Raw genomic sequence first — 18,854 nt, forward strand, 5'->3', positions numbered from 1 at the left:
CTCAACTCTCACCCCTCTGCCTTCTCAGTGTAGAACTTATCCCCACAGTCCAAAATGGCAGCTACCCTATTGTGGGCAGCAGAATGGATAAAAAGGACTAAGCAAGGTCACCAGACAATTGTTTCCTGAGATGCATTCCCAGAAACCGTCACTGGAGAATTTCACTTCTATCTCATGGTCCAAAGCTTAGTGAGATGGGCGTTCCTAGCTGCAGGTAAAGATGAGTAAAGCCATCATTGTTCAGGGGGCAGACACGTGTCCTACTAAAATTTCTATTAAAATGGATGAAGGTGGGGGGAACTCCCCTCGTGGTCCAGTTAAGACTCCCCGCTCCCAATGTAGGGGACACAGGTTTGACCCCTGGTTGGGGAACTGGGATCCCATGTGCCACACGGCATGGCCAAAAAAAATTTTTTTTTAATTAAAATAAATTGAAAAGTAAAATGGAAGAAGGGGAAGAAAGAAATCTGAAAGACAAGAGTGTCTGCCACAGCTTTACAACAACCAAAAGAAGAAAGGGAACATGGACAGGTTTAAAATAATCAAGCTGGTAAAAATGATCAATTGCTCAAGAGATTTAAAACAGCTCTTGGTTAAAAGGTTAGAAAGGGATGATTGGAAGTGTCATTAAAAAAAAGAAGAAATTTGAACTTATCACACCAATGCAACCCCATTTTGTAGAACTGTTCTTGTAACAATTCCTAGTAATGTATTGACAATTTAGAGAAAATGTGTCTGCAGAGATTTGATTTTCTGAGTTCATTCTCACATTTTAAAAAATCACAATAAAAACATGCTGCTTTGAACTCTATCATGTAAATGTCCTGAAATTAAATATACACATATATGTTTGTTTCAGAATTAAAGAAAACTCTATTTACCTTCGTTTACGGAAAAGAAACCACTGCAATCACAGGGACTATCAGAATATTTCAAAAAATGGTATGTAGTGTTCCATTTAAATCTTAACCACTGTGCCTGTAATGATTGGTTTTATTTCATAAGTACCCAAAAGCAGAGAATTAGATAACAAGACTAAAATGAATAAATTCCTCTTCTAATACCGTTGCCTTTTCTGAGAGGGGGCCTTGGGTTCAAAGCCTTTCACCCACAGCAAAAGAGAACGAGACAAGATGCAGTCAAGACAAAGACTACACAGGCATCTCAGTTATCCAACCACAAAGTTCTAGAAAGGCCAAAGTGAGGACATCAAGGTTCAGGAGGCAAGAACTAAGTGAGCATTAGCAGAACTAAGTGAGCATTAGCAGAACAAGGGCAGGTTGAAATCCAGGTCATTGCAAAGACTCTGCTTTCCCTATGCTGCAGCGTCACCCACATTTCTACGTGGCTTGAGGTTTTAGGAAAAATAGCTAAGAGTTTGTGGCTGAAATCCCCCAAAGCCATTTTAAAAAGGAACTGTTTTCAGAGTGTTGTCATGACTTCCAGGTCTCCATCCATTTCCCGTGTGTCCCAGACATCTGTGTCTTCTGGGTTTGTTCTTCCCTGTGTGGTTCTCACCTCCCACCTTGAACCCAGATTCAGTCCATTGCCACACAATTTTGACAAAACTCCTGATTGATAAACCATGGCCTTCAGTTCAGTTCAGTCGTTCAGTCATGTCCGACCCTTTGTGACCCAGACACGGTGCTGGATTGCAGCACTCCAGGCTTCCCTGTCCATCACGAACTCCCAGAACTTACTCAAACTAATGTCCATTGAGTTGGTGATGCCATCCAACCATCTCATCCTCTGTCGTCCCTTCTCCTCCCACCTTCAATCTTTCCCAGCATCCGGGTCTTTCCAGTGAGTCAGTTCTGTGCATCAGGTAGCCAAAGTACTGGAGTTTCAGCTTCAGCATCAGTCCTTCCAATGAAACCATGGCCTGGCTACTGCCTAACGAGCTGCCAAGTAATGTTTTCTGACAATAATGCAGAGATGGCAAACACTTAGTGTGTGTGTTGCCACTCCATCTTCCAAAGCCTGGGGAAAATACTCCTAATACACCTTGGCACTCTTGTCTGCTGCACTCAGATTCCACCTCAGCGATTCTCACAGTACAGCGCATCTGACAGACATCATCAACAGATTAGACTTGGCACAGAAACTTAAACCTATTTGCCATCCCTGTGCCATCTCTAATCAACAAGAGTACTACAGAATTTCCCAAGCAGTACAAGTTTTATCTAAGTATATGACCTACAAATAACATTTTTATAATATATATTCTACATAGAACAAATGTTCTGTTGTAAAGACAACATAGCTCTTTTCTTACTGATAAAATAATAGCTGGTGTTAATCTCTTCAGTTCAGTTCAGTTCAGTCACTCAGTCGTGTCCAACTCTTTGTGACTCCATGAATTGCAGCATGCCAGACCTCCCTGTCCATCACCAACTCCCGGAGTTCACTCAAACTCATGTCCATCAAGTCGGTGATGCCATCCAGCCATCTCATCCTCTGTCATCGCCTTCTCCTCCTGCCCCCAATCCCTCTCAGCATCCAAATGCTAATAACAATTTATGTAAAATATTTCACCTAATTATTCCCACAAATATAAAGCAAGTATTTGTTATATATAACATATTATATTATATTATTTCATATGATATTTCTTCAATTCTAAGATACCACTGATTGCGTTAGCTCTGTGGAGAGTTAAGGAGGGGAAAATGACAGAGACTTCCCTGGTGGCTCAGCAGTAAAGAATCTGCCTGCCAATGCAAGAGGCGCAGGTTCGATCCCTGGGTCAGGAAGCTCCTCTGGAGAAGGAAATGGCAACCCATTCCAGTATTTTTGACTGGGAAATCCCATGAATAGAGGAATCTGGCAGGCTACAGCCCATGAGGGGTCAGCAAGAGTTGTACATGACTTTGGGACTAAACAACAACATATAGATTGCAGCTCTCAACCCAGTATCAAATGTGTTAAAATACATTTCTCAGAATTGAGGCTCTTTAATGATATCCACCTGGACCTGACAGAAGCAGAAGATATTAAGAAGAGGTGGCAAGAATACAAAAAGAACTGTACAAAAATGATCTTCAAGACCCAGATAATCACGATGGTGTGATCACTCACCTAGAGCCAGACATCTTGGAATGTAAAGTCAGGGGGGCCTTAGGAAGCATCACTATGAACAAAGCTAGTGGAGATGATGGAATCCCAGTTGAGCTATTTCAAATCCTGAAAGAGGATGCTGTGAAAGTGCTGCACTCAATATGCCAGCAAATTTGGAAAACTCAGCAGTGGCCACAGGACTGGAAAAGGTCAGTTTTCATTCCAATCCCAAAGAAAGGCAATGCCAAAGAATTATCAAACTACCATACAATTGCACTCATCTCACATGCTAGTAAAGTAATGCTCAAAATTCTCCAAGCCAGGCTTCAGCAATACATGAACCATGAACTTCCAGATATTCAAGCTGGTTTTAGCAAAAGCAGAGGAACCAGAGATCAAATTGCCAACATCCACTGGATCATTGAAAAAGCAAGAGAATTCCAGAAAAACATCTATTTCTGCTTTATTGACCATGCAAAGCCTTTGACTGTGTGGATCACAATAAACTGGAAAATTCTGAAAGAGATGGGAATACCATACCACCTGACCTGCCTCTTGAGAAACTTATATGCAGGTCAGGAAGCAGCAATTAGAATTGGACATGGAACAACAGACTGGTTCCAAATAGGAAAAGGAGTACGTCAAGACGGTATATTGTCATCCTGCTTATTTACCTTATATGCAGAGTACATCATGAGAAACGCTGGGCTGGAAGAAGCATAAACTGGAATCAAGATTGCCAGGAGAAATATCAATAACCTCAAATATGCAGATGACACCACCCTTATGGCAGAAAGTGAAGAAGAACTAAAGAGCCTCTTGATGAAAGTGAAAGAGGAGAGTGAAAAAGTTGGCTTAAAGCTCAACATTCAGAAAACTAAGATCATGGCAAATAGATGGAGAAACAGTGGAAACAGTGGCAGACTTTATTTTCTGGGGCTCCAAAATTGCTGCAGATGGTGACTGCAGCCATGAAATAAAAGACGCTTACTCCTTGGAAGAAAAGTTATGACCAACCTGGACAGCATATTAAAAAGCAAAAACATTACTTTGGTAACAAAGGTCCATCTAGTCAAGGCTATAATTTTTTCAGTAGTCATGTATGGATGTGAGAGTTGAACTATAAAGAAAGCTGAGCACCAAATAATTGATGTTCTTGAACTGTGGTGTTGGAGAAGACTCTTGAGAGTCCCTTGGACTGCAAGGAGATCCAACCAGTCCATCCTAAGGGAGATCAGTCCTGGCTGTTCATTGGAAGGACTGATGTTGAAGCTGAAACTTCAATACTTTGGCCACCTGATGCAAAGAGCTGACTCATTTGAAGAGACCCTGATGCTGAGAAAGACTGAGGGGGACGACAGAAAGGAGGAGAAGGGGACGACAGAGCATGAAATGGTTGGATGGCATCACCGACTCAATGGACATGAGTTTGGGTAGGCTCCAGGAGTTGGTGATGGACAGGGAGGCCTGGTATGCTGCAGTTCATGGGGTCACAAAGAGTCAGACACGACTGAGTGACTGAACTGAACTGAACTGAAATGATTGATATCCACATTGTTACAGCTAAGAAAACAGGTATAGAGAAGCCAAGAATTTTGTTCAGATCCCATCAATAGGAAGTTCAGAGCCAGAATTTATACCCAGCTTGTCTCACTCCACTGAGACACCAGCAAAGATAACACAGTCACCAGTCTATCATCTGAGACTGACCTGCAGAAAGAGATCAGCTTTGTCTCTCTGTGTATGGACATGCTCAATAGTTTATTGGAAAGTTGTCAATAAATCTGGCTAAGGATCATCATAGACATAAAGTGAACACTGGCCGCTTGTTGCCCTCTCTTTTTCCTTCAGTGACATATTTAAACAGCCCCAGTGTTGTCAAAAGTTCTGTCAACAGAGACTGTAAAAATCAAAGAACAAAAACACCCACATGGAATATTATGCAGCTCTAGAAAATGAGGCTTAAAACAACATATTTTTTTAGACCTACTAGGACGCCATTGGTTCCTATTTATACTTTTAAAAATTTTATTTGACTGCTTCGAGTCTTATTTGCAGCACCTAGAATCTTCCTTGCCTCATGCAAGACCTTCATTTTGGTGTGCAGTCTCTCTAGTTTTGGCTCACAGGCTTAATTGCTCTGTGGCACATGGGATCTTAGTTCCCTGACCAGGGATGGAACCCATGTCCCCTGCATTGCAAGGTGGATTCTTAACCACTATGCCATCAGGGAAGTCCCCATATATCTTTATTTAGAAAGACAAAACACTGCCAAAAGAAAATTCAGGATGTAAAATTGGATATTGCTTTAATTTCTACTATATTTTTAAAAAGAAAGAAAAACAAATAGCTGCACATAAGAAAATACACCAAAATCATAACGTTTGATAAATTATGGGTGATCGGTTTTTCTTTTTTTTTTAAACCTGTTTCCCAAAGATTTTGGTTTTATATAGAAATAACAACAACAATAACAACAAAAATCTAGAAGGAAACCGAGTGAAATAAAGGACTTGTCCAAGGTCCTCTGCTGAGGGTACATGTTAGCTGCAGAATAAGGAATAGGATTTGGCCAGAAACACAAGCTGGAATCTGTGCTCTCCCTGTGTGCCTGCAACACCAGCAACTCTCTCTCACAAGACCCAGGCATGTCATCTCCACATCACTTTGTACCCACAATGAATGCAGCCATCTTTTGTAAAATCAAAAAGACCAAAGTAAAATTCTCTGAAAAGTACTTGGTACAATTTATAGTCGACATCTCTCCTTTTGTGGTACACTGTCTTGACAGCATTTCTTTAAAATTCAGATTGTGGAGATAAAAAGAGAGAAAAGATATGGGAGGAGAGCCTAATCATGAAAAAACATGCGTGTCAAAATTTGATTGAAACCCATGGCTTCTGTCAAACTTTTATCTAATGAATAGATGCTAGGGTGGAGTTGCAGGATGCGGGGGGGTGGGGGGGGTGGTATTTCCTTTCTTTTCTTTAAATTCACAATCCTTAGAAATACACAGAGCATACACTCTGTCTAGTATAACTTCTTTGAAAATGCTTCTTGACTATTTTTCTAAGGATGTAATTTAAAAAAATTTTTTTAAGTTTCTCATAGTTACTCATTATTTAATGTTCTGGCTTTATTTTCCAGCTCCTCTTCCTATTTTCTGCTGCTTTCCTCACTATGGATTTTTTCTTTGATATTATGCAGCATGTAACCTGACTACCGGAGCCAGGTTATTTCAATTACTCCCCAAGGTTTTTATTAGATATAGAAAAAGTCAGCTTTCTACAGCCTGCATACTTATGGATACACTTATTTTTCAGAACCAGTGAGAGATAAAGAGGAAAAAGGGAAGAAAGAGTTGAATGAAATATGAAAGCATTTCTTAAAAATTGCATAGTGAGAATCAAAGAAACAGCTCCTGTTTTCCTTTTGATGTTTACATACAAGATCTTAAAAATTTCTATAGATACCTCTACCATGAACCACTGTCAGCAATTATATGGCATTTTTAAATGTAAACTGTTGAAGTCATCTTAATTTGGGTATCCATTCTCTGGCATTGGGAGTTAGGCACACCAAGATTCCTGCTAAGCCTTCTTTACAATCATCAAAGGGGAGCGGTTGCAGCACCCCTTACAGCTCCCAAAACAGCATGGGAGTCGGGTGGGGGTCAGTGTAGGGTCAAAACACCGTAGAGTGGTCTGGGTCCTCACAGAACAGCACCTTACTTCTCAGAGATGTAAAGTAAAGCCCAGAGAACAGAGAGCAGAGGTCTTCCCCTCCTTGTTGCTTCATAGAATCTTTTTCCTTTGTGTAAAAAATAGCAGACTGATTTTTTGAATTTAGGCGCTGGAACTGGTATGTGACTTGGACAAATTATTAAATTTCTCTGGTCTGCTTCTGCATCTATAAAATGGGGATCACGGTGCGATGAGCACAATTGCCCAAGGTGACGCTGGGATCTCATTCTTGGTTGCCTAGACAACAAGCCAGCTCCAGTGGGATTCTTTACCCCATCCTCCCTGGGGGAAAGGCTGTACCTAAATTCAGTAGGATGATGAAGTTCAGGGGACAAACCCAGCCTTGTAAGTTTGCCCTTTCCCCAGTAAAGCCAATTCCTTAAAGTATGTCATGTGACATGAAGGAATTCATCACAAAACCCACATGAGGCTCCCTTTGCAAAGTGGGGAGATAGCAGTCCACACGTGAACTTCACTAGGCTGTGGTAAGGTTGAATGAGGAAATACATTGCTTCTTGATCATTCATTGTTGTTGCTAACTTCATCATCTGGCCTATTATTTACTCAGCATTTTTAAAACTCAGTCACTTTTTCAATATAACATTTTTTATGAAGTAAGTAGATTTGAAAAAAACAAAAGTAAAATTAAAAGACACATGTTCATGACAGAAAGGCTTTCAGAGTTCAAGGGCAAAAGGACGGGCATCTAGCATTGAGTTTCCTGGCCCACGGAAACAGTGGCAAGCAGGAAGGTAATGGAGATGGGTGAGGGGCAGCCGGCCCCACCGGAAGAATCTGGCAGAAACAAGGGAGCTTCCTCTGGGAGGAAAAAGTCGGGCTAGGGATAGGAGTGGGAAGTGATGGAAACTGATAGATAGCAGGTCTAAGACTGACAGAGAGGAGCTGGGATGAAGGGTAGAGGACAAATGAGGGGACTACAGAGGGAGCCCTGGGGAATGGAAGGTGGATGCAGCCTGGGGAGCAGGGTTGGGGCTCCCCTAGAGAGGCTGGAGGAGACATCAGGCAAGGCAGGGTTAAGGCAAGAAAGAAAGTGCTGAGGGTGGGGCAGTGGAGGACCCCTGCACTGAGATGGGTGGGGCAAGAGATGGAAGCTGTGGCTGGAAGGGGCTGGAGAACAAGCCTTGGCTGGTTGAGCTGGAAGGTCTAGAACATGGAAGGAGCAGAAGCAGATGAGGGGTTTCACCTTCTCTCCAGTGATGATCACCCATCAGAGACTAGAGCTCTAAGCATGGATGCCAGTCAGTATTCAGTTGCGAAGGTGGACACAGCAAACATGAACCCCAAAACCACCTCCTACACCATGCTGCATGTTCTAGTTTTGGGGACCCCATCACTGGGACTCAGGCCTGCTGCTCAGGGAGGACTGAATAAATACTAGCTTTGGGAACTTCCCTGATGGTCCAGTGGTTAAAACTCTGCACTTCCAATGCAGGGTCAAAGGTTCAATGCCTGATCAAGGAACTAAGACCCCACATGTTATACAGTGCAGCCAACAAATAAAAAGCAAAAATAAAGGGAAAAAAAAAGTTCATCTAAAAATGATTGTGTGATTAAAAAAAAATACTAGCTTTTATTCAACCCTCACTGAAGCCCTTTGTCCCTGCCTCTGTGGCTGCATCTCCTCGCTTATAGCTGAGTCATTTGCTTCAAGTCTGGCTTCCTCCTCTGACACTGAGGACATGTACCTGCAACCCTGAGGTCAGACTCTGCTGCATGTAGGAGGTACCTGTCAACCCAACATGCTTTTTTTAAACTAATAACTCTCAGGGGTTACATTTAACCTTTGAAGAGAGGAAAAGCACACACACAATAATCTTTTGCCAAACTGAATACCTCCATGGTGGGCAAAAACTCTGAGTGACAAGATTACACTCCATCTAAAATAAAGGGTAGAAGAAAAACAAATGTTAACATGGTATTCAATATCAGTATGTATTTTAAAGTAAATAAAAATTCATAAGGCATCACCTTCCAAAATAAACAAGACTCTTCTGCTTTAAGAAACAAGCAAATCCCAGCCCTAAATCTCCATGGCCACAGCCTGCCAAGGAGGGCATCTGACGGGCTTAGGGGTTGCACTGAGGGTCTCTTTACAGTTTGCAAACGGGACTTTACTATCTTGAAATAGAATGTCTTTTTCTGCTGGCAACCTCCTTCATTTTATTTTTGCAAGTTTAGCAAAGCTGGTGTAAACACCTGTTTGGGGTTGTTTTGTTTTCAGAAAGTCAAAAGTGCTGAAGAGTGTGTTTTCTTGAGAGGCCCATCCACACAGTGAGAAATTGCCTCTCTCTATGCACCCATATGTTAACCCACTCAGTAGGAGAGTGGGGCACAAGGGACTGACTGCAAACATATAGATACGAAAAGTGGAGAGTGTTAACATTTGCCAAAGTGCATGTGTTTGCAGACTCATCTACCCAACCCAACCCAACCTCAAGCCCCTTCCCACGAACCAGATTCAATCTTGAACTTCTTGGCTTCTTTACCCAGCACCCAGCCCCCACACCTCCAAAAAAAAAAAGAATTCATCTTGATGGTTCCCCTGTTTCAGATCAGATCAGATCAGATCAGTCGCTCAGTCATGTCCAACTCTTTGCGACCCCATGAATCACAGCACGCCAGGCCTCCCTGTCCATTACCAACTCCCGAAGTTCACTGAGACTCACGTCCATTGAGTCAGTGATGCTATCCAGCCATCTCATCTTCTGTTGTCCCCTTCTCCTCTTGCCCCCAATCCCTCCCACCATCAGAGTCTTTTCCAATGAGTCAACTCTTCACATGAGGTGGACAAAGTACTGGAGTTTCAGCTTTAGCATCATTCCCTCCAAAGAAATCCCAGGGCTGATCTCCTTCAGAATGGACTGGTTGGATCTCCTTGCAGTCCAAGGGACTCTCAAGAGTCTTCTCTAACACCACAGTTCAAAAGCATCAATTCTTTGGCACTCAGCCTTCTTCACAGTCCAACTCTCACATCCATACATGACCACAGGAAAAACCATAGCCTTGACTAGACGAACTTTTGTTGGCAAAGTAATGTCTCTGCTTTTCAATATGCTATCTAGGTTGGTCATAACTTTCCTTCCAAGGAGTAGGTGTCTTTTAATTTCATGGCTGTAGTCACCATCTGTAGTGATTTTGGAGCCCAGAAAAATAAAGTCTGACACTGTTTCCACTGTTTGCCCATGTATTTCCCATGAAGTGATGGGACCGGATGCCATGATCTTCGTTTTCTGAATGTTGAGCTTTAAGCCAACTTTTTCACTCTCCACTTTCACTTTCATCAAGAGGCTTTTTAGTTCCTCTTCACTTTCTGCCATAAGGGTGGTGTCATCTGCATATCTGAGATTATTGATATTTCTCCTGGCAATCTTGATTCCAGCTTGTGTTTCTTCCAGTCCAGCGTTTCTCATGATGTACTCTGCATATAAGTTAAATAAACAGGGTGACAATATACAGCCTTGACGTACTCCTTTTCCTATTTGGAACCAGTCTGTTTAGTTAAACCATATGTAGAATGGGAGAGAATCTGACAGACCTGGAGAAACTAAAACAGGGGGGCAAAATTCAGGGCTGCATGCGGAATTCACATTCAGACCATCTACAGGATAATGTCTTAGGGAGGCTGAATGGGTGTAGTGGGGAAGAGAAGAGAAAGCTGGGTAGCGATGGGGTGAGGATGCAATTCTAAGGTAGACTCCTCTCCAAGGAGGAGGGCTTGGAGCAGAATCAGAGTGAAAGGGAGTGGGGAGAAGTAACTTGTCCATGGTCTATTAGCTTGTTAGAGCTGAAAACTGTTTGTATCCTACTGGGCACACCAGCATGTCTGTCCAGGCCCCCACCAGGCCATACTGTCCTGCTTTTGAATTCTAGACTCTAAAGCCACCATCTTACTTGCTGGGACACCAATACCTGCCTTGGAGGCCAGGTGAATGTCAGAATTAGATACCTTGACCCAGCATTCTGTGTCAGCTTTCTTTGTCAAAAGTGGTCCTCTCAGAAAGGGATAGAGACAAGAAAAAAGTAAAAGAAGGATTAAGAGAAAAACGACAAATGAAGTATTAATTCAGGCTTAGCTGAATTCAATTATATATACAAGGGCTTATTATTTATATACCCTCCCAGCCCCTCCCCCAAATCTCTGTATTGGAAGAAAAAAGGTTTTGTACTTTAACTGAGCAACTGCTACTGTAGTCTACTGCTACTGTAGTATTTAGTTATAATCTGAATTAAATCATGAAGAAACATAAGACAAACCCCAAATGAAGGATATTGTATAAAATAATTGGCCAGCACCCTTCAAGCGTGTCAAGGTTGTGAAAGACAAAGAAAGACTGAGGAATCAGCCCAGATTAAAGCAGGTGAAACAGACATTAAAAAAAAAAAAAAAAAGACAAACATGAGAGTAAATACAACATGTAATCCTGAATTGGATGCTGGCCCTGGTCATCAGTGGGGCAATTAGTGAAATTTGAATGAGGTCTGTAGAGCAGACAATAGTATTGAACCAATGTGAATTTCCTGATTTCCATCACTGCACTATGGTTATGAAATATGCTCACATTTCACATTTAGGGAATCTGGATGAAAGGGTATGTGCAAATCCTTTGTTCTATTTTTGCAACTTTTTATTTAGTATTCTAACTTATGGAAATTATTTCAACTTTTTAGAAATCATTTCAAAGTGAAATTTTTTTTTTCAAAGTGAAATTTTTAAGACAATATTTTAAAGCCACAGAGTATTGGAAGAAGCAAAGAAGTCACCTTTGCCAAACAGAAATAGGCCCTCAGTAAATATTTGATGAACCCATCCACTGGGTGGAATATTTGGTCTCAACCCAAGATGTTGAGAGGAAATAACAGAAATTATTTATAACAAAACAACTAGGACATTTCTGTTTGGGAGCTATGATCTAGTGTGATCACAACAACAAACAAAGATTTTAATACCAATTTTTGAGATGCTTGATCTAAAAGGCAAATGCACACAGATATACTATAGGAGGACCGCAGGCATCAAAACTTGTTATTTCTCTCAAAGACCAAAAATGCTTCTAAGATACAGCACTTAACTATAATAGAAACTTTTGAAAGAGTGATTTCAAAAGTTTCTATTTTAGTGTTACATATGTCATATAGAGGGATACATTTCCCTCCTTTTATTAGAGGACATCATTCCAATTTTTAATACTTTCTGGAATTTCAAAGAATCATTAAAGAATGGAGATATTGTGATTCCATTGGGACTATTTCTTAGGATTTATCTACACAGCCCTTTCTGGCTTCTGCTTGTCCCATGCAACACATCATAGCAGGGCAGCGTAACTGACAACAATTATAATACGAAGAGTGATGAGCGTATGCTTGAGATTCTTCTGTTAGGTCAGGATTTTCATTCTGTACTTCTTGAATCAGCACATCTGCAGAGGACAGATTCAGAAGCATATCTTACACTTTTATATGTAACTGTCCATGGCAAGGAGTCTCTTTTCAATCAATCCCTTTGGTTTAGGGCTCAAGATAAAGGCCATCATAGGGAAAGTTCACTGCTACTTGTGTTGATAGTTGAAATGAACTTGCTGGATTTTTTTGTCAGTTTCAAAGTATCTTGAGCTGTGCCTTTTACCACTGGTCTTCTCTTCTCTTTTACTTCCCTTCCTCTCATGCTCCATTGGATTTTGCCCCACCACTCTCTCTGTTTCCTCTCCAATGTTGCAATAGGTGCTAGAAACAGAAAGGTGAACAAGACAAAGTGCCCATCTTTAAGGAGACCATAAGTAACCAGAAGAGAGAGACAAGATGGAAACAATTATGGTTCTTAGAAAAGACACTAAAAGAGAGGGAGGTTGAGGTCTTCTGAAGGTGGGAGCCACTTAGCTCTGCCTGGAGGAGAGGAAATCTTCAGAGAAGATACATTTGAGCAGAGAGCCCTGCAGAAAAAAAATAGAAATCCAAAAACCATGGGGAGATGGTGACTCAGTGCATACATGCTCCAAGGGCAAAGGATCTTTGGGGAAAAAGGAGAGAGAAGTTTAGCATAGCTGAAGGATACTTGTGAAGCTATGTCAAGTTTTGAGACTAGCAGGTAGATTAGAGCCACTCTGGGGAGGTTATTATATTCTTCTAAAAATACGTGTTTTGGGGAATCATTTATCTAGTTTGTCACAGAAATTCAGAACCACACTTGTGAATTTGAAAGCATTTTCAGTAGTAGAAACACCATCAGAAACTGTCACAACAAACAGTTATTAAGTACCTACTATTTTGAGTTGGAGGTCAATGTATTAGTTTGAATATTTCTGCTTATTACAAGCAACACTTTTAGAGAAAAGAAAGAATTTAAATTTCTCATGGCTGATTTTTTTAAACTAAATTATACGAATTGTGCTCTTCAAAATGCTTCCTAAATTTATAAGCAAAACCTGCATTATTTAAAATTTAATTAAAGTTAAATGACATTATTAAATTTATTTTAGGTCACTGTATGACACCACATTTTTCATGAACTATTTATACTCTTTATAACGCATTCAGGTTTCTGGTTCCAGGTATAATGGAGTAAGCACACTCTACCCTGTCTGTCCCAAGAAATGCAGCCATAAAACCTAGACAGAATCTATGGAAAAGATGTTGGAGGACTCTGGGAAAGTAAACAGGAGAAGAAAACCAGAATCAGGAGTACAGCCAAACCAACAGTGGTGTTGGCATTTTGTTGTCCTCTGATGTTTTCCAAACTAGACCCAATACTTCCCAAAATCCAGAAATGAAGAGTGGCACAAACTGATGGAGTTAGAAGAAGCCCTCTAGCTTTCACTCTAGAAGTGGGAAGGGAGTTTCTTCTCAGTGTCAGGGCAGCAGTGAGGAGGTGCCTAGAATTCTTGGTGTGGGGGTGTTAGTCACTCAGTTGTGTCCAACTCAACCCCATGGACTGTAGCCCGACAGGATCCTCTGTCCATGGAATTCTCCAGACAGGAATACTGGAGTGGGTTGCCATTCCCTTCTCCAGAGGATCTTCCCAACCCAGGGATCAAACCCACATCTCCTGCACGGCAGGCAGATTCTTTACCATCTGAGCCACCACCAGGGACATCTCTAATGACAAGAGCTGTGCTCCCAGAAGGGTAAGGTAAATCCCCCATTGCTGATTTTCTCACTCTGTCCTCTTATTATAAGATCCTATAATGAGTTAATCTGTGAGAAGTGTACATGAGAGTAGGGGAGTGGAAACTGGGGCTTTAGGACGATGGAGGGGAGCCCAAGGAACCAGAAAGGACCAAGGAGCTTCTAGAGTGTGAGGAACTTGGGAAAGCAACCTCATAAAGTAGTGTATGAACTCCTGGGCTTAATCTTGAGCTGAACATGCACAGATCTGATCCTTAATTGCATACCAAAGACTCAGAACTCAACTTCGACATAGACTTCTGTCTAGGTCCCTCTCAGTGGCACAGACCTGAGACTAATCAGAATAACACTACAGAGGCTTTGAGAGGGGAATGGACATTGAAATCATAACCTCCCAGAAGGCTGGGTAAAACGTGCCTCCTGAACCTGAGTGGATTGCCTAATAAGACAAAAGTACAAGGCTCAGAGTCTTTTAAAATCCAAGATGCCAAGGATAAAATCCAAAATTACTCAGCACATAAGGAACCAGAAAAATCTCAACTTGCAGGGGAAAAGAAAACTAACAGATGTCAATGCCAAAATGTTGGAACTATCTGACAAAAAAACTGTATAGCAGAGGTTGTAAAATGCACCTTACAGTCCTTTTTTACAGGTTCTCATATGAGAACTAGATCTTTTGCTTTTATTTATTTTAATTGGAAGCTAATTACTTTAGAATAATGTGATGGTTTTGGCCACACATTGACATAAATCAGCCAGGGGTGTACATGTGTCCCCTGTCCCGAACCCCTCACCCCCCCCTCTTCCCTCCCCATCCCATCCCTCTGGGTTGCCCCAGTGTACCGGCTTGACTTTGAGTGCCCTGTTTCATGTATCAAACTTGGACTGGTCATCTATTTCACATATGGTAATATACATGTTTCAGTGCTACTTTCTCAAATCATTCCATCCTGGCCTTTTCCCACAAAATCCAAAAGTATCTGGCCAGGCACAGAATTTAAAAATTACAGGTTATTTAGAAGACTGTTATTTAGAGACCGTTGAATGTCCAGAATATGAAGCACTTGCTGCTATAGTCAACACTGATCCATCAGTGAAACTGTAAGCTGAAATTTACTCATGAAAGGAAAACCAACACTGACATTATGGGAAACGTTCTTTACTTGCAATGTACAGTGCCTTATTTTAAAAAGATGAGCCAAAATTCAGACTTGTGGCCAGTAAGGACACTGTTCTTTCCTTTCTTGATGACAGGTAAATTCTCCATTGGACTACCTTGACAAATAAATTAAATGTCCCTATTTCATAGTCAGAACTTTTCCATTTCTCTGATCTATCACTGTAGAGACCAGGTAGGGACCTCTTAAGGGCATCTCCAGTTCTTTGAATGCTGCTCTTGTTTTGCCACATTCCACAGGCTAGGAGCTATCTTTCTCTTTTACTCACATCTTTCAGCTCCAACTGCTTTACTAAGTATTTTCTGTAATAGTAGTAGCAGTAGCAGCAACAAAATCAGCAGCCTGGAGGAAGTCTACATACAGGAGAAGAGAGAAAATAGAGCTTGGGAGGGAGAGAGATATCAAATGATGATGTGACTGGTGGAAGAGCAGCAGGACTACAGGAAAGGGGGGCTCAGAAGAGAAAGTAACATGGGAATTATGTAAACTCATTACATAATCCCATAAAACTGAGATTTCCAAAAGAAAATGGAAATCATGGAAGTGTAACAACTTTGGAGCAAAGAAAATTCTTTGCTCCTATTACAAACACCCACCAGAAAAAAATAAACATTTGGGTAAAGAAGCATGCATACTTCCTCTCTCTTTGGGTGGATGTTTGTGATTGCTGCTTTTAAACCCACCTCAAGCCTTTGCCATTGGCCTGCCATCTTTGTCTTGGCAGCAGAGAGATCAGGGGATGTGGGCCCAGGCAGGGGCTCTCCATATGGCATGCCATGACAGGTTTTCATTTCCATTTTCCTCAAGCTCTGTGGGTACTCTGCACCTCAGTTCCCACTTGTACTCTGGATAATGAGGGAAATTATTGACAATCCCTGACCTGGCCCTTTATTTTTTTTTTCCCACTCATGGCTTGAGTTTTCATTTCTCATTAAGAAAAAAATCAAAGAGTGAGAATTAAACACCTCTTGATTTATTATCTTACTGAAAATGGGAAGTTGAGAGTCCTGGAGCTGGCACTGAATGAAGGGCCCAGCTGATGAGATGAGTCAGCCACTGTAGGCTCCCAGTGGCTGTCCTTCTTATCTTCCCTCTTGAGAGCAAAAGGGAGCAACCTCACGCCCAGAAGTACTTCGAGTCTATGTTTAGGACTCAGTGTTGTAAAACCTGGCACCTTCTCTGAGCAGAGATAATAGGCTCAAATCACATTGAGTTTTCTGGTTTGGATCTGCACTCAACCTTACTCTAGTGCTCAGTCGTGTGTCTGCCCCCATAGATGGTAATCCTCGGGTATAAAGGCTGTGTCTAACTCACCTGTTAATTCCCTACTATGTGTCAGGCATATGGCAGGTTCTCAACAAATGAATGGAGAGGGTGAATGAATGCTTACATGCTAAGGTGAACTGACGGCTCTTAATTTGCATGTCTGTGTGCACATTTAGTACTACCCTGAACTGAGAGTCGCTCAGTGGTGTCCAACTCTTTGCAACCCTATGGACTATAAAGTCCATGGAATTCTCCAGGCCAGAATACTGGAGTGGGTAGCCTTTCCCTTCTCCAGGGGATCTTCCTAAACCCAGAGATAGAACCCAGGTCTCCCACATTGCAGGTAGATTCTTTACCAGCTGAGCTATCAGGAAAGCCCCACCACAAAAAGGAAACAAAGAGTGTATGACGATTCCTAAAATAAATTAAATGTAGCATTGCCATATGGTCCAATGATTTCAATAATCTAAATAAACCTAAACAGGTACTTGCACACCGATGTTCATAGGCAGCGTATTCATAATAACCAAATGGTAGAAGCAACTCGAATGCCCATTGACAGATGAATGGATAAACAAAATGTGGTATGTGTAAAAATGGAAAATTATTCAGTCTTTAAGTAAGGAAATTCTAACACAGGCTACAAATGGAGGTCCTTTGCGAACATTATGCTAAGTGAAATAAGTCCAACACAAAAAGATGAGTAAGGTATGATTCCACCTATCTGAGGTACCCAGAATAGTTCAATATATACCAACAGAAGATAGAATGGTGTTATCAGAGACTGCTTCTATTTGGTATGACGGGAAAATTCTAGAAATGGATAGTGATGGTCGTTGCATAACAATGTAAATGTATTTAATGTCACTGAATTGCACACTCAAAAAGGATTAAAATGGTTATGTTTATGTGTTGTATATTTTACCACAATGAGAGGGGAAATAAAGCAATATTCATTTATTATGCATAATTCCTGAATCAGTCAAGAGAACATCAATGCTGCACATATAGCTTGTATCTAGCTGTATGTGGAAAAGGAGGCCTACCCTGCATGGTCACACAATTTAGAGGGGACATAGGCTAGTTAGTTCCTAATAGCTGTGCACTGCCCTTTTGCCCATTTGTTTCCACAAGAAACCCACTGGCTTTCCCCCCAAGCTTCCAAGGCTAGAAGTTACAGGAAAATCTCCCTTGCCACTTAAATTGTACCACGCACCTGAGGATTACTCGCTAATCACTGCAGACTATCTTCCAATGGACAAAGAAACAGAACTTATTTGAAACAGTGAACTCAGTCTAGAGAAGCCGTGTCACACAGGGAACCAGAGCTCAGCCTTACAGAAGGGACAGACTGTGAAGTGCAACTCTCCAAATGATTAGTTACGTGGCGTTGGGAAAGTCACTGTAAGTGAGCCTCAGTTTCCTCCTCTATAAAATGGAGACCTACTATGCCTAGGGCTTCCAAGCTGGCACAGTGGTAAAGAATTTGCCTGCCAGTGCAAGAGATGCAAGAGACAAGTGCACACGCCCATGTGAGCACACGCGCGTGCGTGCACGCACACACACACACACACACACGATGCTACCTCGTACTGTGGTGCTAAGGCCTAAATGAATTAATAAGTGTTTAGCAGAGTGTTGACAATAAAAAGAACATTCAATGAATACAATTTTCATAAAAGAGATTCATTATTGATGGTATCAAGAATAGGGGAATGAAGTCATATGTGTCACTGCTGCTGCGGCTAAGTCACTTCAGTCGTGTCTGACTCTGTGTGATCCCCATAGACGGCAGCCCACCAGGCTCCCCCGTCCCTGGGATTCTCCAGGCAAGAACATGGAATGGGTTGCCATTTCCTTCTCCAATGCATGAAAGTGAAAAGTGAAAGTGAAGTCACTCAGTCGTGTCCAACTCTTCGCAACTCCATGGACTGCAGCCTACCAGGCTTCTCCATGGGATTTTCCAGGCAAGAGTACTGGAGTGGGGTGCCATTGCCTTCTCCGATATGTGTCACTATGGGAGCTTAAATAATCAGCTCTACAATCTGACTCTTGCACAGGCCAGCCAGTCAGGAGGAGCCTCAGGAGTGAGCAGGAACACCAGCAGGCTATTAAATGGGGATTTCCAGGGAGATGTGCAGTTCTTGAACAATCCTTTTTACTGTCCCTCTCATTCCCTAACTCATTCCTTAATCTGTGGATAGTTTCTGTCTCTGCTGATAGATTTATACTTTTTTCTCACATCTATTAGAAAGTGTACCCATTCGCGCTCAGTAAATGTCTTTAAATCTATGAATCCAAAAATGTTAGGATTATGTTAATATAATGCCAAGTAAACAGAAGGCCCATTAAGAAAGTTGTAGGATGAAGTCATTCTCATCAGTATGATGGTTTGGATGACCTTAGACCATACAATAATGGTTCTTCCATGATTTCCGTCCATCAGTCTAATTCTCATACTAATAGTGCT

The 18,854-nt window shown here is 41.6% G+C and overlaps 1 protein-coding gene across 2 annotated transcripts in view; it reads left to right on the forward strand.

The window, feature by feature from the left end:
* Positions 1-18,854, forward strand: part of AOAH (acyloxyacyl hydrolase) — a 182,945-nt gene that overhangs the window by 124,054 nt on the left and 40,037 nt on the right. For both annotated transcript variants that reach the window (XM_061414123.1, XM_061414124.1), the window contains exon 13: positions 860-942. In XM_061414123.1, the coding sequence (XP_061270107.1) occupies positions 860-942 (83 nt within the window). The remainder of the gene's footprint in view (positions 1-859; positions 943-18,854) is intronic.

Source organism: Bos javanicus, chromosome 4, assembly GCF_032452875.1.
Source record: "Bos javanicus breed banteng chromosome 4, ARS-OSU_banteng_1.0, whole genome shotgun sequence".
NCBI lineage: Eukaryota > Metazoa > Chordata > Mammalia > Artiodactyla > Bovidae > Bos > Bos javanicus.